Source organism: Melanotaenia boesemani, chromosome 20 (assembly GCF_017639745.1).
Source record: "Melanotaenia boesemani isolate fMelBoe1 chromosome 20, fMelBoe1.pri, whole genome shotgun sequence".
Lineage (NCBI taxonomy): Eukaryota > Metazoa > Chordata > Actinopteri > Atheriniformes > Melanotaeniidae > Melanotaenia > Melanotaenia boesemani.
In genome coordinates this window covers 24,992,631-25,015,720 of record NC_055701.1, presented here as the reverse complement: position 1 = coordinate 25,015,720, position 23,090 = coordinate 24,992,631, and the positions used below count along the sequence as shown (strand labels likewise).

Here is a 23,090-nt window from a genome sequence, read left to right as displayed (position 1 = left end):
CAATGAATGAAAGCCATTTGTTTGTGTCAGCATATATGCTAAAATATCCTGTTAAACTTTACCATCAAGAAATTCAAACTACAGTCTTTTATCAGATTATAGGGCTTCACATGCTGTTGAAAGAATTCAACCCTGATAGTAAAATTCAAACAAAAAAATGTGACATGTTACATACATACATAAGGACGTGATCTCTTGCCACTTGTCTTAGAAAAATAAATCAGCGTTTTCAGGTTGTATTTTCTTGAAAGAATACATTTGACTCAAACCTCTTCAGGCTACATAGAGTTGTTTTTATTTGGCTGTGTAAGTTAATCCTTGTGGAAGTTAACACCTCTATAGCCTCTTGTTTGTAATTAGTTCATCCTGTTGGTAATAACAAGCCAGTTTTTCCTTGATTAGGTAGCTACCTGCTCTATGATTTAAATCAGTGCTCATTTATTTAATAAAAAGAAGGTAATCTGTACATAGTGAGTTGTGTCGTAGGTTGAAGAGAGCGGTCATCTACCAACCATAAACTTAATGGCTTTACATGTTGGAGTCCTTGGGCAAAACAATGCTGGAGGAGTGTGTGAGTGTGTGTGGGTGTGTATGTGAAAAGGAGAGTTGGTAAATGTTTGTAGCAGAGAAGTAATTTGAGTTGTCAACAAGACTAGAAAAGCTTGAAAAGAAATCTAATTAATCCTTGTGACCTCAAATTCACTTCGTTTTGGTGGCCTTTGTGCACAAAAGTGTCCATGCACATAAAACTGCTATAAAATAAATCACAACCTTTTCCGATTTGTTGGGTTTTTTTTTGTTTTGTTTTGTTTTTTTGCTCAAAGCTTCCTAACATTCAAAAGTTTACAAGTGTTACACATGGACTCCTCAGAGACAAAAGCAGGTTAACATCTCTTTATTATACACCCTGAAAACAGAGGAATGATCTTACTGGTCTAGCCAAAGGTGGTGTCAACTGGAGTAAGGAAACCTTGAGAAAATAAGTCCTTCTGTTGTGTAGGTTGAGATCCGATAGGGAGTGAATGTGGTGCTGGGGTATATAAGGGCTGGTGAGCCAATGGGAGACAGGTGTGACTGGTTAGGGATCCGGGGAGTGATTGGCTAAAGGGCAGGACTGGAGTGAATGTGGCAGGGTGAGATAAGGACCAGGTGTGGCTGATCAGGGAACTGGATGTGGAGGCTGTGGTGCCTGGCTGGACCAGGTGAGGGCGTGACAAGATTTCAACCCTTTAAAAATGCCACTTTTTTTTTTATTTGGTAAAAATAATGTTCTTGGACGGGTCACATGACAAAATTGATTTCACTGCATTTGTATTTTTATTAGTGCTGGGCAACGATTAAAATTTTTAATCGCGATTAATCGCATGACATGCTGCGATTAATCGCGATTAATCGCATCGTTACGCACAAAATGTCTCTTTCCTTTAAAAGAAGGCCTATAGCTATATAAAGAATATGCAGTAAATTTTGGTTTACAAACACACATCAGGGGTGTTTAACCTGTGACTCTGGACCTTCCACAATGCCTCTAAATACGTGGCTAAAATATTTTTTTTAAATCTGTCTTGTCATTAGGTTGGAAACCAGGGACTTTCTTTTTCTTTTACAACATTTTCCACAAATATCTACATCCCGTAGAAGAAAGTCTGTCTATCCTCTTTTTATAAAGGTTTTATGTTTTCCTTTATTTTAAAACCTTAAAAATTGAAATTAAAAATGAGGTTATTTAAAAATAACAAACATCCTATGGTGGCTCTTCATTAAAAATATATTAAGTTTCCTTTTTGAAAAGTCTCGTAACATTTGCATCTCTAAAGGAGTTTTATTTAGCTGGCTGAGGGAAAAATGGCTCTTTGGATTGGAAAGGCTGCAGACCCCTGCACTAAACACATAAACAGGTTTAGCAGCAGTTTTCTCTTTAAACAGCAACAGTTAAAATATTTCTTCATATATATTTATAAAATCAAATATTTATGAGAAAGAAGGATGAAATGTTCAGGATTTACTAACTAAAAGGTAAAAAGTCAGCAGGATGAATTTAAAGCTGTGAAGCTGCTTCCTTCTAAACACAGAAGGAACAATATGTGATGAATATCAGCATCAGGTGAACAGACAGAAAGCAGGATGAGAATCTCACAGCTTCTAGATGGTGAGGAGAGAGAAATATTCACAATATGCACAATAACTTCCATCCATGCACCTTCACTGCTTCATTATCCAGATTTCTGCCTATAAAATTCTTTTTTTTTTTTTTTTTTTTTTTTTTTTTTTTAATATGCCTATAAATTCTCTAAACTTTCATTTTTAGTTTGACTGTAACTGCAGCCTCCGCTACCGGGAGTTAAGGGGTTAACATCTCGTTTCCGGGTTTAACGTCAGGTCTGTAGATGTAAATATAAACATGTGTGGTATCCACAGAAAGTCCAGAATCTCAGCTACCAGCTCAGTAAAACCATTTCTATCACCAACAAACACAGTTAAGACAACAAACAATTTAAAGAGCAGCTACACAAAGTCCGAAAAATATGTAAACACAAATTATGTCTCCCCGTGTCCACCCCACGGTGTGAACACGAACAAACGGCTCCTCTACTGAAAGCTCACATCTCACAGATTCCACAGCTGGAAGTCTCATGTCGCTATGACCAAGATTCACCGAACCAGAGGCAGAAGAAGACCCGATTTATGCTTCACGTTTGTAAAAGTCAGAAAGCATGTCTTACCTTTGCTGTCTTGCATAAATTAAAACCGCATATATATATATATATATATATATATATATATATATATATATATAAAAATGATAATAAAAAAGTTTCATGTCCAAAAATTACGATGTTCTGTCCATCTGCATGTATTTTGACAAAGAGAAACGTCCGGTTCTTTTTTCTTCCTGTTCCAGACAGAAAACATCTCTTATTTTAATAAACCTGCTCTCTCCCGATCACGTCAGACGTATCGCTGCAGCAGGGATATGGCAGGCCAGACCTGCCACAATTACGCCACTAATCTGTCACGTTTCACCTAAAGAACAGCGAAAACAACACCGTTTTGTCAGTAAACATGGCATTTCTTTCGCCGTAATAAAAGGCCGCGCCGTTAAGGTCTGGCCATAAAAGCCAGCAGCCAGCAAAAAAAAAAAAAAATTGGCGTGCGATTAAAAAAATTAACGCCGTTAATTAAGCGTTGCATTAACACGCGATTAACGCGTTAACGTGCCCAGCACTAATTTTTATGTAGTGTCAGATTCTCCCTAATTTGCATGTATGTATGATTTCATTGCCATCATTGAAAAAAAAAAAAAGAGCATACAGGTAGGGATGTTACGCTCGAGCCGTCTGCTCGATCACGTGTCGAGCATGTGACACGGAAGTGTTGTGAGCATTGTCTCTGAGCATTGATTCAGCATGCCAAAAGTCACGTGATAGACCGAACGAGGCCTCGTTACATCATCAGCGCGTATCGAGCAGCACGCGGGATCTTTGAAGGGACCGGGCTTGTCAATCTCTCAGATTCCAAACGCTGAGGAGATCGCGGGTTTTTGAGAGGAGATTCTGTAGCGATTGTGCGACATTACATTTTGAAAACAAATTTAGGAAAAGCATCACATCAGCATCAGCTTATATTGAATCACATTTAGCTTTTAGAGATTTGGGGAAACAAACGTCTGCGCGAGACACCGTTGCCATGGTAACTGCTGAAGGAGCTCGGAGTATGAGAGAAGGACGGAGCAGGCGGTGCCTTCAACATCACAGGTAAGCTTAATTCCCCTTTCTTTATATAGATGTTTTTTAAATAGCCTTGCAAAGACCAGACTTTAAAGTTAATCATAAACTTCAACCAGAAGCATCAGAGGAAACGTCTCAGTCTACATCTGCAGAGGAAAACCACCACCTGCAGGACCTTACACACCAAGCTGGTTTCTGATCACCATCAGCAGAGAATTTAATGATTTTAAACTTGGTTAATTACAATTTTGTTCTTGTGTTTCTTTCAGGTGCAACCTCTCCAAAGCTGGAGAGTTAGTGTGCCAGAAGAGGAGCAGACTGAAGCCTAACAGAAAATACGTTTTTAAATAAAAATCTATGACACATCACAAAGTTACCAAAGTTTTTTTTCCCATAACACATTTCAAGATTCAAAGTGTCTTTGTCATTTGCACAGTAAGGAAACAAGTTTCCCTGAACAATGAAAAACTTACTTTGTTGTCCAACCTGAATGCCATAAAACATAAAATAAAAATAAACAATTTGAAAAAAAAAACTAGATAGACGATAAAAAAAACTGAGTAAATAATCTATGTACATAAATGTGCAGTGTGCTATAAACTGTTGTTCCACATTTAACAACGATCAGCTATACAAAAGAAAACAACTCATGAGGTAGACGATAACACGCATTTGCAATATCTATTATAAATAATAAGACACATAAAACAGTAAACAATTTTATTACAACTGTCTAAAATAACTAACACAGTCACTATACCCGTTGCTCAAACACTCCTTCCCTCATGCCTTCCCACTGAGTAACTACTATCATTACAGATTGTTTACTTAAGTTACACCACAGTTCTGTTACCTAAACAAATGTTACCTAATACCCCTCCTTGTTATTTATATGAACAACAGAAAATAAATATTCACTCGGATGGTAGATTACGTATCGTTTATTGAACACGTATTCAAAGTTGAGATAGCGATGACAGATGTGAGGTGTCAACGCTGTCCTTCTGATACATCAGACTCCCACAGCCAGCAGATGGAGCTCTTTGGTTTGGTCAAATGATTCAGAACACTAAGCCATTTTCATGCATTTGTGTCAAAGTTGGCTCGATGATTCATGAGGCCTCGCTTTCACCATCCCTACATACAGGGCAGATAGCAGAAACATTATGGTCAGTTTGACAGAGCCTTCAAAGAAATGGAAATGGCCTCATATTCTACTATTTGTGATTTCGGCATTGATTGTATTATTAAGTGTGAAAAACAATCCGGTTTGAAATGATAAATTATGTTTTAAGCCATTTTTAATCCACAAAAATCTCTTAAAAAAACTGAAATAAGTTAATTTTAACATTAGAATATTGGTGGGTTCATAGTCATAATGTTCACAGCGCGATGACATTTCACGATGCAATACTCATTAACCTGACCACTATGTATCATGAATAACAAAATAAAGGGATATTCAGATTTTTTTATGACGTCAGAATGAACATAAAATGCACTACAAGCTTTACAGATTAACTTAATTTGACCTTCGCTCATTTTTTAACATACACAGCTCTTCAATATTTAAGTGTTTACTGCATACATGCTCACAAGTTGATGAAACACAGACAACATGTATGACCATGGGGATGCTGGGTCGATGGCAGCTTGCAGAATATAATAGTCTTCTTCATCATATCATTTACATTTAGACATCAGACCAAGACGACACCTAACACGTGACAATTGAGAGATTGACATTTTATGTTGTGGTGTACCTGCCACTGTTTGAATTTGGTTAAATGAATTACTTGATAAATTACCATTGCATGACTATTTAAATGCCCTACATTCATCAGTTAACATAAACTGGGATTTAGACGTCGATTTCTGTTTGAAAGCTGATTAACAGACTTATTTCTCCAATTAATATTTCATTGGTGGATGAAATGAGGTCTATAAGAACATGTAGTCTCCATTCATTTAATGTTTCATACAACATGTTATAAATATGGAACTACGTGAGCAACATGCGGCTGACAAGATGCTTCTGGGAGGCTGTAATGGGGGCAAATTGAATACATAAATACCAAATAACAAATCAAGCTCATTGCTGTAACATGGATGCACAAGAACTTCCTGGCTGATGTTAAGTTGGTATACATCTAGACTTACCAGTAGCACAGAGGGGAAAAAAAGACAGTAATGTAACCTGATTTAGGAACTAGAGCATCTACCATTTCACGGGCAATCATTTCTCATCATCAGTAGTATGAAGTACTAGTAGTCTGAGAATCTGGCTGTAATTCACGACAAATTTAAGGTGAAGGTACTTGGACTGATTCCTTATTAGACTTTCTTTTTATATGTTCTCAATTTTTGGTTTTGGATTTTTGGCTAGGTACTTCTTAGAAAGAAAGATCCTTAATAGCTGTATTTGTAGGATTCAAATACATCATATTTTCTCTGAGGGACTGTTGCAATGTCAAGTATCCTTTGAAATATTTAGACTTTTCCAAAACATTTCTATATGCCTGTCTAAATGAATATGGTGGAACTGAGTTGGTGAAAAATGCATTTTTTTCTCCATATTTGTTGCTGAAATTAAGTTTTGTTACATAAAAAACTGCAAATTGTAATGATGTTCATAGCTTACAAGCTATTTAAAGAAGTACATTTTATTTTTATAGCTCTTTTCAAAAGATGTCTGCAGATGCTGCATTCTGATTGGTTAAAAAGAAAATAAGATGAGACGTGCTTCTGCAGAGAGTCAGAGTTGCTGAAGTTTCCCTGAAGATTTAGAAGCTTTGTCATTGTACAAGAATAAATGAAATTCCATCTGGCAGCATCTCTTATAGCAGCTACAATATCAAGAAAAAAAATAAGTTGTAAGCAATATTAAAGTGTGGTTTAAAAAAAAAAAAAAAATTATAGACTGTATTAAAAAAATACAGGAAATGAACTAAATTCTGATAAACCACGTCAATTAAAAAAAACAAAAAACAAAAAAAAAGAAAGCTCTTAGACTTGTTTTTGAAGCTCCTTAAAACTCAACACTAACACCCATAATGGTAATATTTTTGTTTAATATGTAACAACTAAATGATGGTTACTTTAAAAGCTAAAAAGGTAGCATTGGTTGTTTTATGATTAGCCCTTCTTACTAGCTAAAGCTAATGGTAGTGTTAGCCACCGTCTGATTAGCATTTATTGTGGCTAATGAAAATTATTAGCTCATTTTGAATTTGCATCACATCTTTAAAAAGTTGGAACAGGGGCAACAAAAGACTGGAAAAGTAATTGGTACAAATTTGACAACATATTAGGTTATTTGACAACAGGTCAGTAACATGACTGGGTATGAAAAGGAACATTTCAGAGAGGCAGACTCTCAGATATGAAGATGGGCAGAGGTTCTGAGTCTTAAAATTGTGGAACAATGTTGGAAAAATGTTTTTGTTTTTTTTTTGTTTTTTTTTATGTAAAACTGAATAGTTTTTAAAGTTCTTTCATGCACAGAAGAAGCCACGTCTGAGAAGAGAAATCCAAAAACAACCATCTTCTCTGGACCAAAGCTCATTTAAAATGGCCGGAGGCAAAGTGGAAAACTGGCCAGATGGATCGAAATTTGAACTTGTAATTAATGAATAAGAACATTAATATATTAAGCATTGATAGAATGCAAGAATATCATTAACATGCCAATTTTGGGACTCCAGTGTGCACATGCCTTTATATGTGTATAGCTCATGATACATCCTGCAACAAAGCAAGTATTGGTTTTTTCGAGAAACTTTGTTCATGGCAGGGCGGGGTTGTGCGTACAGCGGTGTCCTTATCTTCATATCCCATGTGTTTTATACTTTTACATACTTTCTCACCACCTCGATCAGCTGTTCATTAAACTATCCATTCAGCCTCACATCAGGGGAAATGTGGAGGCCACAACTTTCTGCTTCATTCTTTTTCACGTTGACTACACACACCTCAAAATGTCCGACCAATCACACAATACTACCCACAAGTTCTGCTCGGCTGATGTCGAGAACAAGCCGCAAGACGTCCCCATTCACATCCACAGGAGCAAACTGACATTTTGTTCCTGTGACCTCGAGAACAAGAAAAAACTTTTCGCTTCTCATGGAGTATGTAACAGGATTTAGCTTTGTGTGTGTGATTTATGCATAAATTAAGAAAAAGGTCTATTAGAAGGGAAGTGTGAAGAGATAATATATGCAATGACTTATTTGTTCAAATGAGAATGATTTTTTTTTTTTTTTTTTAAATCAGAGGTACAATCAAAACTCAGCTCAATTTGAGCCACCCACAACAGCAATCACAGAAAAAATCAGTTTTTGTTCAATACAAATGTAGCAATATGTAAGTAATTTGCAGCCATTGGCTAGTAAAATTTAAGAGGAGGAACAAACCCTAAAAATGGCCCAATTAACCTGATGTCACTTATATGAACTGATAACGGGTTCCAAGATATCAGTAAACAGTCCTGTTTGATCTGCTGAGATTCTGCTGCTCGTCACTGACACTTTGTCGATATACTGCAAATTTAAAGAAAATTAGTCTTAATGGCAAAAAGCTGTTATTGCCTTTGCTCAATGGTGTTTCAACCCCTTCATGGGCATCACTTATAAAAAGGAGCTTTACCATACTGGTATTTCATGCCTTTTAAAACTGACAGCAACATGCTGCTGAGAGGCAGATGTTGGAGGCTGAAAACCAGACGGAAGGTTAAAGGAGAGTCAAGCTGCCTCTGTTTTGGAAATATTTCCCTCCATCTTTTAATGCTGCCCTACAGCTATTTAGGTGAGCAGGGCAGCAAGCCCACCGTCAGGGGACTGATTGCTCATCTTACAGTATGGCCAGTGTTCTCATTTACAACTCAAAATTACAGTTATATTCCGTTATGTCTGACTTGTGTATGCAATTAAAGCTCAAGCATGAATCTGCCCATGGCTCAGACAGAAACATTTTCCCTCCATGTTTACTTGTCACACATGGAAAAGTTCATTTCTGCCTACACAACACAGTTTAGCTTCTTCCCCAGGTATATTGTTATAGTTTCTTACACCAGAGGCCAGAGACACAGCAAGATGCTCATTATATATATATATATATATATATATATATATATATATATATATATATATATATATATATATATATATATATATATATATATATATATATATATATATATATATATATATATATATATATATATATATACACACACACATATACACACACACACACACACACGCACACACATACATACATACATACATATATAATAGAAATCCCTTGGGAGAGCCCTCAGGGAAATTTGGGAATCTTTGTTCAGACATCTGCTTTTTAATGTTTGTTTTTTTATTTTGTCTTGTTTTTCCGACTCTCCAGGATATTTCACATCCTGTAAAGAGTAAAAAATGTTTTGTTTTTCTAAAGCAAACAAAGGCTGGTAGCTTATGATGTGTTTACAGTCTAACATTGATGTTTAGAACGAAAAGAATTTTGTTCAGCAGCTTTATGACTCATGATGAAAGGCTGACTGTTACAATTACAGTCCTCCAGTATATAATTATTATGGGACTAATCACAGTCAAGAGTCAGGTAAGAAAACAGGCATGACTCATGTTAAAAGGAGCTAAATTTTCCCATTTAGCATCCAAAAGGGCCTAGAGAGAGAGTCACTTATGTCTTTAAAAAAATGAAAAAAAAAAAAAATCTGCTTCTCTTCCAGAAAACGCCATCTTAGCTTTCGGGAATGGATCAGATGTGAAAACGGATGCCAGTCAGCCCGGGATGCCCAGTCCAGCGACTGACAACCAGAACCCACACTTGGTAACCACCGCCCCAGGCATCTCCATGGAAACAGAGCAGAATGTTCTGCGAGCACAGATACCTACTCAGGTGAGACGGGGTGGAACGCTGAAAGTGTGATGTGCCACCTTTGTTCCACTCACTGAGGCACTCGAGATGGCCTGGCTCAGAACTGGGTCACACATCCGCACCACATAACTGAGAGCGTTTGCTTTAAGCAAGTGAGAGCAGCAGACTGACAGACTTTACACAAGACCATGATTTATATGTTATCAGGGACATGTCACACAGAAGTTGACACGTTTAATTTAAAGTGTCCAAACTTACTTTTTAACTTGATCAGTTCATTTTTCCATCATTAAAACCATAATATGGGAGTTTTAGGAACTGCATCGATACGGATGAGCTAAATTTAAATCTGACATCATCTGACCAGAATTAAGTCAATATTTATAGTTCGAATCCACCTTTAAAATTCAGCTGCAAAAAAAAAAAAAAAAAGTAAATAAAAATAAAAAGCAGCAAGAGTCAGTGTAAATTAAATGTTATTTACACTTTACTGGAGAAGACTTACTGGATGCTTACAGAACATAAATATGATACATGTCCAAGCCTGCACAATGCTTGCAAATGAAAAACCACCCCTTAAGCTGCAATAGCAATGCAAAGTGTACAATCAGATTTAAAAGCAAGGGAACTAAAAGATAAATAAAATATGCAGAAATGTACTGATATTTGCAAACATAAATAGAAAAATAAAATTTGTGCTATTCTAATAATCTTTCTGGGATCAATCAAGTAATTTTCCATTAAAAATTCTTTATTTTGGGAGCTTTTTATGTGATTAAATGATCTGCAGTTTAGTGTTAAGTGACTTAAAGAAACGGTTAGGTACAAGGACTGGCTAAAAAGTGAAAAAGCCAGCATTCTTTGAAGACCTTCAGAAAGCTGGAGTTCTATTGTTCAAAGACCACTGAAAAACATTACAAGTCAGTCTGGGTACTTGGAAGCAAAACAGAAAGAAAGGAGGTGTGTGTCACAGTGCTGTATGTCACACACACCTATGTGTAACTATATACCATATTCCATATGGACCATATTTACAAAAGCAAACATCATAAATGACGACCATATCATAGTAAACAAAGATTTAAAAGGTTGGGCATAAATTTTAATGTGCACAGCCAGTCTTGCATTAAACATTCACACTGTGCTGCAGATTTTAATAATAGGGAGAAACTTATGAATAATCTAATTTTCTTGAGGCAAAAGAAATTTCGTTCTGTGCACTTTGTTCCTAATGGGAACTAAAAAATGCTGGAGATAACATAATTGACAATCTGCCAACAGATATAAATAAACTTCACAAGCTAAATGTATAAGTAGGCCACACATATTTCCAGAGGGAAAACTGAAGAAAATGCCCAAAACCCAAATTACATCTTTAGACTCACATCCTCTGAGCGCTCTTCTCTCTCTCTCACACACACACACTTCGACAGTCTGAATGACCCTGTGACTTCTGCTCTTCTAGTGCATCTACATATGCTTTGCTTTTACTTCATGTGAAGACCCTTCGTTGCTGGTTTCACTGCCTCTACCGGTCCATGTATACATCTGAGACACAGCAAGGTCCCAGAATCCAGGTTCCAGAACGGTCATCTTCCCTTGTTCATGGTGAACGTGTAACATGCAGCTGTCCTACTATGCTAACTGGAGGTTTTTTGTTTGTTTTTTTTTTCCTCCCCCATCAAATCTGTACTCTAACCATCTCTACTAACCCTGACTCACATTAGTAATAAATGGTTCACAGCAGTAACTCTGAAAGTAGGATAACCTACCTTCCCTTCCTTCCCAACTAAGGTTAAATGGTAAATGGTCTGTATTTATATAGCTATTTTACTCAAAGCGCTTTACATTATATATCACATTCACACACTGATGGTGGAAGCTGCCATGCAAGGCGTTCAACCGCGACCCATCAGGAGCAGCTTGGGGTTCGGTGTCTTGCACAAGGACACCTCAACATGAGCTCAACAGGCCAATTTAACCGGTAACCCTCAGGCTACAAGATGACCACTCTACCCCTCTGAGTCACGCCGCCTCATTTTAGTTGTTTCTTTTTCTTCATGTTTACGGTAATGTGATCTACTTAATGCCTGGTTCCAGTGTGATACAAACATAGCTTTTTGTTAAGATTTTATCTTATCTCACAGTTCTATGATGTGCTTCTGTGATGCTGGTGCTACTGGTCTAGATCTGGAACTCTACTTTGAGAGCACTAGGAGAACTAGTTTTAAATTTTCTCTACACAAAAAGTTATTTAGCAGCTCATCTGTAGATTTAAATATGAACCATCTCCAGGTGAATAAACCACCTGCTCCTCCACCTGCCTCAGCCTCCCGTCTGTGTCCATCTCAATGTTGCTGTTACAGGAGTGATGGGTGAGGAAAGGATGGGTTGAACACCACCTCAGTAGAGAGATGGAACTGAAAAATTGTGTTACTGCCAAGGAAAGTAGGAATGGTCATTTTGAGGCACTTTTATTATAATTCTAATGCAACATGATCTCTAAAGATTTGAATGATAGTATAATCCTATACCTCCTGTAAAATGTATGGACATGGCAGAGGAGCTGAATCTCTTCTTTGCCCACTTTGAAGTAAAGCCACCAGATGCAGCTGTACACCACCCTGAGGCCCACAGCAGCACCACCTTCACGGTGGAGGAGTGTGAGGTGAGACGCATGCTGTGGGCCGTCAACCTAAGGAAGGACCCGATGGCGTCTCTGGACAGGTACTGAAGGACTGTGCAGACCAGCTGGCTGGAGTTTTCACCGGTATCTTCAACCAGTCCCTGTCCCAGTCCACGGTCCCTCAAAGCCTGAAATCCTCCACCACAGTCCCACTGCTAAAGAAACTCCACATCACCAGTCTCAATGACTACCAGCCAGTCGCACTCACCCCAGTAGTGATGAAGTGCTTCGAAAAACTGGTACAGGGTCATATCACATTCCTCCCACCGACCTTTGACCCACACCAGCTTGTTTACAGGGCAAACAGATCCATGGAAGATGCTGTTGCAACAGCCCTTCATGCTGCACTGTCCCATCTGGAGCAGCAGGGACGCTACGTGTGGCCTACAGCTCTGTGTTTAACACCATTCTCCCCCACAGACTGGTGGAAAAAAACGGGTTGATCTGGGTCTCCCACATGCTACCTGCATGTGGATCAGGAGCTTCCTGTCCAGCTGAAGTCAGAGTGGGCCCACACACATCCAGAGTCCTCAGCATCGACTCCCCACAGGGCTGCGTGCTGAACCCCTGCTCTACACCCTCTACACCTATGTCTGCACTCCCACCCACCACAGCAACCGCATTAAATTTGCCGATGAAATTACAGTGGTGGAAGTCATCTCGAGGGGGGATGAGACCGCCTACAGGAACAAGGTTGAGCGACTGACTGGGTGGTGTGGGAGCAACAATCTTCTGCTCAACACCTCCAAAACCAAGGAGGCCATTATTGACTTCAAGAGGAAAAGAGAGGACATAATGCCAACGAACATCGGTGGGGACTGTGTAAAGAGGGTGGCGGACTTCTGCTTCCTGGGGGTCCACCTTGAGGAGGACCTGGAGTGTGAACACTTCTGAGCTGCTGAAAAAGGCACAGCAGAGACTTCACTTCCTGAGGGTATCAAGAACAAAATTTCACAGACTGCTGGTGTCCTATTGGTGCTCTATTGAGAGTATCTTAATGTATTGTATCTGTGTGTGGCTGCCCTCTCCAAACACTAGAACTACACAGTTCCTGTAGCCTTAAAAACAGCAGAGACCATCATTAAGGAGAATTCATACCCTGGACACTGAACTGTTGCCATCAGGCAGACGTTGCAGATCAATAAAAACCAGGACAAACAAATTCAAAAACAGTTTTTAATCCAACTGCAGTCACCACACTCGGTACTAAAAAACACATTATGTGCAATATGTTTTCTACGGGATGCGTGCAGTAACAGACTGTATGCCTGTGTATGAGTGATGGGTCTCTGCTGTACCCCTTTTTTTTTTTTCTTTTTTTTTTTTAAAGTTGCCGTTATCTGTACGTTTTATACTAATTTTACACATGAAGCATCTGATTGGACTGTACTTTTAAACGTTGTACTTATTACAATGACAAAGATTCTATTCAAGGTGCCGTATACGACAAAATGCATTTTAACTCTCACACCAGTGAAATCATGCAAATGCTGGAATCATTCATGGAGTTTCAGTATGTATGTGTGTGTGAATTTTCATTAGTTTATATGCCAGACATTGCTCATTCACGTATGTGAAAGCTGATTTTGTGTATATGCAAGTGATTATAGTAGTTTATGAATGATGATTTTAGAGGTGTAAGAAATAGTTAAAAATGCATTCTGTCCCAGAAGGAACCTCATAGAAGTTACATGTCATTTAAAAACTCAAGATATCGCCTGGTTCTGTGCTGCATCATAATTAAGAAAAAAAAAAAATCTGGAGGATCACACCTTTTGAAACGCCTTAGTAAATATGAAGAGAATGGGCCTGTACTACAAGCAGGATTTGTGGCTTAAGGAAACTCAGGATTTCCAGTATTAAGGTAGTCCACTTCCTCTTGTAATAAAATACACAACTGTAAGTTGTGCTTTAATGATGCAGCAGTAATACATCTGCTTATTTTTTTTATATAACCTGCACTCTGCATGTTGCTGTTCAGCCTGTTAGGAAAACATGTGATTGTTCATCTGCCATCGAGTCTGCCTCTTTTACATGATCCCATAACTCACACAGAAGATTACCAAAGTAAAGATACTAATCTATCATGGAAGTAAGAATTGTTCATTGAAACAGCAGCTGGAGAAGGAAGGCTAGATGGAAAGAATTTATAAAAACACTCAAAATAACCCAGAACCTTGGGTCAGATCTTCCACGAGCCTCATCTGTGTCATGCAAAAGAATTTGTCAAAGGCTGGAGAAATTATTTCCCAAAAAGGTTCAAAATTAAATTAATAAAATACCCTGTTCTGCCGTTACTTGCTGCACAAGCACATTCACCATTTTCCAGAAGTCCCACAGATCAGGAATATTACCTTTACTGCCATTACTGTAGTATATGACACCACAATACAATTTTGAACACATACAATGCATTCATTAAACAACCACAGTTGATCATGTGTATTACACACAAACACACACACACACACACACATAATTGAATGGAGTGTTTATTAACTGAGAGGTTGCAAGGTCAGTCTTCTTTGGGCCCTACAACTTTAGTTCATTTCCCCCTAGAGATGAATAAAGTATTGATATAATCTAATGTATATGATACAGTATAGTCACAATATACTCACTAGAAAACACCCTATTTATTTGAACTAATTACAAGTCACATTTTTCTCAGGCAGCTGTGACTGACAGTCAGTGTGTGCCAGATTAAATGGCTAAAATCAAAGCTACCTGTATTATTCACTTTGGCCAGCAGGTGGTTTCATGTGCACGCGAAGCCTCAAGAAAATGAACCACTTTCTGAACCAATTTGCTGGAAAACTTCATGAAGTCTTATCCGACCATCACTACAAAACTATATTTATATACATCAAACTGGAAGGCAATGTAACTTAAAAGATAAAAAGCTTTAAAAAAATTAAAGAAAATAAAAGCAAAAAAATAAAAAAATTACCTTATCAAAGTAATTCATCTACATCTCTTCACATGGGCACAGTAAACCCTGCCAAACCCTGGGGCACTAACAGCCTGTAGCTATCTGCAAGCATCATTAGGCAGATAATTGCTCTGATAAAATCGCAGTTTATGAAAACCTTTTTACAGTGACTTACTTTGGCTGCTTATCCTCAGTCTGGCACACAGCAGAACCCAAAGCTCAACTTCAAACAGGTGTGTCTAATAACTAATCACTGTCCTCCCAGTCCAAACACCAAACCAACCAAAAAGCAGATCCACTCTATTATCTGCAATATCATCAGTTTATGCTACTACAACTTCGTGGAGTTCATTTAATATTTTTACTCACATTTCTTTGGAAACTGGAAAACTGTACCAGATGGCTTTGTTCCAACACCTTCAGTCCCAGATGATCCTAATGGAGAATCTGTTCCGTTGCTGTGGTCTGACTGAAGAAGTAACTTGTTGGTTTCCAATGAAAAGTCCTGGATTAATGCAGGAGTTTGTGTGAATGTCCAAGAAATACCTTAACAAAAATTTACAAACGCAAAGTTCTTTAAACGGTGTCATACTCACTCTGAAACTCTGAGAAGATGCATCTCCTGACTAGCTCGATGCTAACCAGTTAACTTTGTGGTGACACAATAACTTCATCCTAATATAGCCATCTGTTTATGATATATTTTTTTAATACAGCAGCTTAACTTCCCAGTGTCTGCAATCTCCGCCAGAAACTCAGTAGGTCAATGTAGTGAATCCCAACGCTGGTCTTCAAGGCACGCTATCCTGCAGCTCTTAGATGTCTCCCTGCAACGACACGATTTAAATTCATGGCTCATTAGCAGACTTGTGCAGAGCTTGTCAGAGAACCATTTAATTTGAGTCAGGTGTGTTGCAGCAGGGAAACATCTAGGAGCTGCAGTATAGTGTGCCTTGAAGACCAGGATTTGGAATCACTGGGTCAATGAACTAACCCCATATGCTGATTGGCTGATTTGACCTGATTAATTCAAAGGCCATTTAAAGTGTAGGACAAGGGTGCCCAAGTCCGGTCCTCAAGAACTACTATCCTGCAACTTTTAGATGCATCCCTTCTCCAACACACCTGAATGAAACAGCTGAAATCCCTCATCCACCTGTCGTTCAGCTCTGCAGAGGCCTGGTAACGAGCCATTCATTTGATTCAGGTATGTTGGAGAAGGAACGCATCTAAAAGTTGCAGGATAGTAGTTCTCAAGGACTGGGCCCAGGCACCCCTGGTGTAGGAAATAATATAAATCTAATTTGAAACTGAAAGTTTCTGCAGACCTGCATTTTTCTGGGAGTTTAATCCACATGTAAGGAACATAAAAACTAAACATTGCCTAACGTTGATAACCTTGCCTCTACCTTGGTTGGTAACCACCAACGTGTTAACACAAGATAACCAGCTCTACTTTCTCCAGATCAGGAGATGGTTTAGGTGAGCTGGAAAGTAGGAGGTTTGTTTGTTTAAATCTTATGTTACTGTCTAGGAAGAATCTTTAACAGGAAGTTGAGGCTTACATGTGCTCTTCTCTTTGCTATCTGCCCATAAGTATACTAAATTCTATCAAAGAAAAACCTCTTTATTCAGAAAATAAATAAATAAATGCCATGAAAAATGTTTTTAAGTATGGCCATTCTTTCACACTAAACAGTGATAAAAATATATAAACATGTTGCAGGAACTGTGTTAGATTCTGCATTTTTCAGCTGTATAAGCTCTCCTTACAGTCTGTCGAAATAGATTTAAATCACTTTATCACTTAATGTGCCGAGTTTCTTTCTGCTCTGAAGCTTGACTGTTAATCCTTATTTGCAAGTTGCTTTGAATAAAAGCCCCCATTAAGTGTCTAAATGTAAATTTAACAGCCATATTGCCAAATATATATTACTACTGTAAATAGCTACCAGAGCTACAGACGGTAATCGTTATCTTCATTTGCTGTTTATTTTCCTTTCTGTGGAACGTATTGTGGAGTAGTCATTTTCTCCACTTCTGCTTCTCTGGCAAAAATGATGATTTTCTCCTAAGCTGAGCAGACGAATGCTTTGAATGCTCGCACAAACTGTTCAGGTCCAGGACTCGCTCATCACATGTGACTGACCACAGAGAAATGGAGCCTTTGCTTTTACTGAGGCTGACTGGAGCTTTAAAAACACAGCCAGACCAATGAAAGTTGGTCTTTTCAGGACAGAGGTTTGATGCTGCTGGCAACTGTTGAAGATTAGTTATCAGAATCCACAAATTCACCTTTAACACATACCAAAAAAAGACCTGTGAAAGGACTTAAAATGTGAAGAGTAATGAATATAAATGTTTCATCCACAGTTTTGTCCACAACCCCTATTTTAAAAAGGTTGGGACACTGTAAAATGTAAATAGAACCAGGCAAGCCAGTTCAGCAGCCGAACTCTTCTCCTGTGATGCCATGCTGTCGTGATGGATGCAGGATGTGGTTCAGCATTGTCTTGCTGAAATCTGCAAGGTCTTCCTTGAAAGAGACGTTGTCTGGATGGGAGCAGATGTTTCGCTGCCCACGCCATAGGCACTAATGCAGCCCCATACCATCAGACATGCAGGCTGTTCACCTGTCCACTGATCACAAGCTGGATGGAGTTAAGGCTAGGACCTAGCCGTCGGACTAGAGGACTCAAGAACAGATGCTGACAACTGAGGATGAATTAAAACAAGGTTTATTGAATGAAAGATTGTTGGGAGCAGAAGGAAGGATCCAGGTACACAAGAATCTCTGGGGGGAAAGGGAGATGATTGATGGGGGTACCAGTTAGAGAAAAAAATCCAAATAATGACTGGGTTATCTTACTGAATCCCACTGCAGGTCCAAACAGAGAGGGAGGGAGCTGGCAGTGAGGCTAACAGACCGGTGTGTACAGCAGAAAGGTGTGGCAGGTGAATAGTTTAAAGCCAAGACCGGCAGAACGACAAAGGAGATTCCTGGAAGCTTTTCTGAGAACATGCAGTGGTTTCCAGTAAAGAATCATGTCTGGTTTTAATGCAGACAGATGCTACATCACTAGCATCTAGTTATGACCTTCAACATTGTCGCATGCACACAGAGATTCTCCCTTATTACTTTGATATTATACACTGAAGATGGCGAGATCTACAAGGTCTTCACAATTTTATGTTGAGGAACATTTTTCTGACACTGTTCCACTATTTTCTAGTCTCAGATTGGTGAACCTCTGTCCGTATTTATATCCGAGACTGTCTCTCTGAAATGCTCCTTTTATACCGAGTCATGTTACTGACCTGTTGCCAATTAACCTAATAAGTTGTCTAATCCTCCTTAAGTTGTTTTTAATTAGTACCAGTTACTTTTTCAGCCTTTTGATGCCCCTGTTCCAAATTTTTAGAGATGTGTTGCTGCCATTAAATTTAAAATGAACTAATATTTTCCATGAAATGCTAAAATGTGTCAGACATGTTTTTTTTCTGTTATATTGCAGTGGTTCCTAAACTTGAGTCTTAGGGCCCCAAGAGGGTCCCACACTAAACACAGGGGGTTGTGATTAATATCCACACATTGTCCCTATTTTAAGAAAAAGAAGTAAGGCTATATGTTGTTAATTTAACTTTGGTTCTATCAAAGGACAGGACTCAAAACATTATTTTGGTGAGAATCTCACTTTTGAAAGCATCAAACTGAGCTTGGTTTCAGCCCCGCGTTGGGCAGAGGTCCCATGGCTTTTGGGGATTTGTATGAAAGGGGTCCCCGAGGTAAATAGGCTGGGAACCACTGATCTATTGGGAGTAAAATATTATATTATGAGATTAAGAAATTATTACGTTCTGATTTGATTTACGTTTTACACAGCATGCCAACATCTTTGAAACTGGGGTTTTATTATGACATGAATTTAGACAATAACAAACATCTCATCTCCAGATTTGTGTGTTTTCTTTAAGGTCAACGAGAATGACAGATTGTGGGGCGACGAGGGAGACTCCACTCTTCCCTCTCCGGGCCTTTCGGACCACGGTGCTGAGCTCGTCTGCCCCTCCCTGCCGCTCGTCGTTGGCTGGCTGCTCTTGGTGCTGCTCTCCCACCCATAAACAGGCCTCCATCACTTGGCCTTTATGAACAAAGTTCCAGATCCAGACAGGGAGGGGAGGGTTGGGGCATGAGAGAGAAACAACCATTTCTGCGTGTCAAGCAAAGGTCGGGGAAAAACGTTGGCTCTGTCCTGCCCCACTCCCCTCCCCTCTCCGTCACAGAAGTCACACTTTATCTATTTTTGTGGATCATGACCCTGAGCTGATGTGCTGTGAAGCTCATGCCCTTCGTGGGAGCAACAAGAAAGGGTGGCAATGTTGCACCATCCAGTAGGGGAGGAAAATAGGAAATACTCACATCATTCCCTGCTTCACACCTGCCCAGTCACAAACTTTTACATCCAACACACACTCGGACTTCTCTCATCTGATAACAACAGTCGGTGGGTTCAGAAGGTGTACAGTGAAGAGACACTGAAGATGCAGTGAAGGAAAACTCTAAAAAAAAAACGTATATATACATATATATAAAACTAATAAATGACTTTTTCTTTTCCTCTTTGGTTCTCGAACATTCCTCGATGTAAAAAATTAAAAAATTAAATGTTAAGACTTTTTATGTCAGATGAAGTGTTACATAAGATTTAAGGTGGGACGTGTGTTCGTCCACAGCTCTCTGCCCATTCAGCTCTGCTCTTTGTTTCAATGCCACATTTCATATTTTAATTAACTTTTACCCAAAATGTTAGATGGAAGCACACATTATAATCCAGTGGATTCACAGTGAAATTCTTTGAATGTTTGTTGTTATGTTTTATGTTGAAGGTGTGAAGAGTTTGTTTCCTAAACAAAGAACTTATTTTAGAAAAGTCTAAATTAATCATTCTAATGAGACTTAAAAAGATCTGTAATGTTTTATGTTGTCAGAGAAGGAGCTAAAATGATTATCCTTTAGTGTCCTGCTTTTTTTTTAAAACTATGAATCATTTGGTATGAGTAGATGTCTCTTCTTGTAAATTTTAAATACCTCATTTTGGAAGGGAACTCTTCATTTATTCATTCATTAAGCTTTAAGTCAAAGACTTTGGGTATATGCCTCTTCAGAACTGATAAAAAACAAAAGGAAAAAAAACAATCATGTGATTTTGGTGAAGCAGTAAGTGACTGGGACAAGTTTATATTTTTTAAATGTATATTTGGACTTTGTTGCAAAGAAAATCGATATCCACGACCGGGTTTGTGACCAATCAAGCGTTGAACGTTATGGGAGAACCGGTGGGACAGAGATGGTGTGGATGCAGAAACAGATGCATCCACTTTTTTACGAGATGAAAGTAGTGACCCATGTTGCCAGCAACCTGCTGGGACGCCTGGCTTGACGTGGGACTTGGAAGTATTTACTGTTCTGTAAAAACAGCGCTCTGCCTGGTGGAGCGGACATGTCTGCTCCAAGTGTTTCAGAGTTAAATGTACCGATGGGGGTTTGGGGCAATTTTCAGTACTGCCACTGAATTCAATTTGTTCCACTACATTTTTAAATGATGCAACATATGTTGATTTTAAATGAAAGAAAAATGCATGGCCTCCAGCTGGATGTAGGCCTGATCAATCAATTTGGACCCAGTACAATAAAACTAGAAAGTTCTGACAAATTATATCAACACGAGAGCTTCATTTTATGTTTTACAAGAAGTGATGCCCATGTTATTTTAAAATGAGGAGCTGTAAGTAATTCAATATGAACAGTCTTAAAGGGCCAGTACACTCATTTCATGAATGTTGTTCTTTAGCATGTGGTCAGGTTTTGGTTTTCTTTGCCCTCATTTCAGAAAGAACATACTTTGACCATTACAACTTCACTATGATGTTACTTTTGACACCTAAACTCCAAGGCAACCGTTTGGACTGGACCTGCACAATAAATTAAAAATTTACCTTCATTGCAATATCAGCCTGCGTGACATACGTATTGCAGCAACTGCCTAAACTGTAATAATTAGTCATACTTAAAGGAAGTGATGTGATGTTGTCCTCAACCCTGCTGTGCATGCACGTCTGCGTCAATAGCGAATCAAATGGATGCTCCATGTGGATGCTAACGGCTGCACATGGTGTAAGCACTGGGATGGTGGAAGAAGAGCGATGGACCTGTGAATGTAAAAGAACTCGTGGCTCTAAAGAACAGCACATCAGCTATTTGGAGCTATTTTGGCTTCAAGAGAGATGACGCACTACAAAGACAGAAACTCTGCAGGACATGCCAGATACTGTCTCTGCTGCCACCTACAGGACAACCACAAGGAGACGAATCTAGCAGCCGCTTTGTGTCTTGTAGCACCACCATTACTGCGAGTCCTAATTACCTCTTATCTGCAGACATGGACAGCAGCATGGATATCTGGACTGATGACGGTAGACAGCGGTACACAGTTACTGATGAGGCATCTTATCTGGAGTTATCAAAGTTATTCTGTTTTCATATTATTGAAAACTGTGATTCATCTCAAAGAAACTGCTTTTAATAACTGACAATCCACACTGGAATATAAAACACTCATCTAGGTAGTGTTTTGCATCAACAGGACCTGGACATTTAGTAGTGAGTATGTAAGTGAGGCCATCTGGTTGTGTCACAAATGAATCTCAAACACAGTAACATACGTATCCACAGCATCATGTCTGAAAAAAACAAAGGATCGAGGTGTGATGAAGATCCAGTCAAATCCAAACCTCAACCAGTTTGAAATGAATTGGTAAGACCTTAAGATTGCTGCACATTAACAGATGTTGCAAACTTAGAAAAAACTGAAGCAACAGTGTAAAGAAAAGTGGAGAAAAATCCCTCCACAGTGACATAATATACTGATAACATTGCTGAAAACTGCTGAGTCTTTTACTGCTCTTATTTTTTGTATCTTGATTATCAAAACCATGGAACTGTTAAGGGTTTGTCTCTATTTCACACGACTGTGTGATTGAGAGGGTTGAGGGAAACAGCAGGTGAACAGCTGGATGCTAATTCTCTATGGGTTCATCACAACATGCAACAGGAGCTCAGCTGATGGAGAGAGATGTTCAAGAGTAGTTTATACTGGGAGCATGATGGAAAGACTGCATGCTTGTGTGAGTAGATACTGGTATACAAACAAGTGAGAAAATACATTTGTGCTTTGGCTGAACTGGCCCTTTAAACCCGAAGCTTCTGTCTCAAATCAGCCCGATTTGATTAGTCTTGTTCATCAGTCGGTGGGCATTACCTCCACACCAATCAGCTCCCTCTTCATCTCCAGAATGTCAGAAATGGATGTCACTTCCTAAGAAATAAAGGGGATGCTGTAAATGGAGGTGAAATCTCACCAGTTTTCTTATGCAGGAAGAAAATAAGGACACAGATGGGTTTTTTTTTCCACCTAAGAATGTTTTGGTACTTTGACCAGATGTTACACTAGACTCTGATCCAGACTTATCCAATCATCCCTCCACACTGCCTCCATCCAGCAGCATTACGTTCAGAATCTATTTTTCATCAAACATGATCATTTGTAAAGATGTTATAATATAGTGTGTACTGTATGCTGCACAGTGTATACCATATCTATGGTGTCTGCAGTATAACATTCTTACCTTGGGTAATAATAAAGGATTTTATCCAAAGGTTTTTCCGCTGATGTTTCAGCCAGACAAAAGTGGCTGCAAGGCTGATGTTAAATCGTTAAAAAGCACAACTTTTGCACCAGAAACTTTAATAAATAAGACCCCTGGTGTAAACAAAGCCACAATAAATTTGTGT

The 23,090-nt window shown here is 38.7% G+C and overlaps 1 protein-coding gene across 1 annotated transcript in view; it reads left to right on the top strand.

Annotated features, from left to right (window-relative positions):
* The window catches only part of gfra4a (GDNF family receptor alpha 4a), a 190,056-nt gene extending 169,101 nt beyond the window's left edge, over positions 1–20,955 (top strand). Inside the window, exons 7-8 of the mRNA XM_041972787.1 lie at positions 9,472–9,641; positions 19,214–20,955. Coding sequence (XP_041828721.1) covers positions 9,472–9,641; positions 19,214–19,360 — 317 coding nt within the window. The 3' untranslated portion in view covers positions 19,361–20,955. The remainder of the gene's footprint in view (positions 1–9,471; positions 9,642–19,213) is intronic.
* Positions 20,956–23,090: the final 2,135 nt, after the last annotated feature.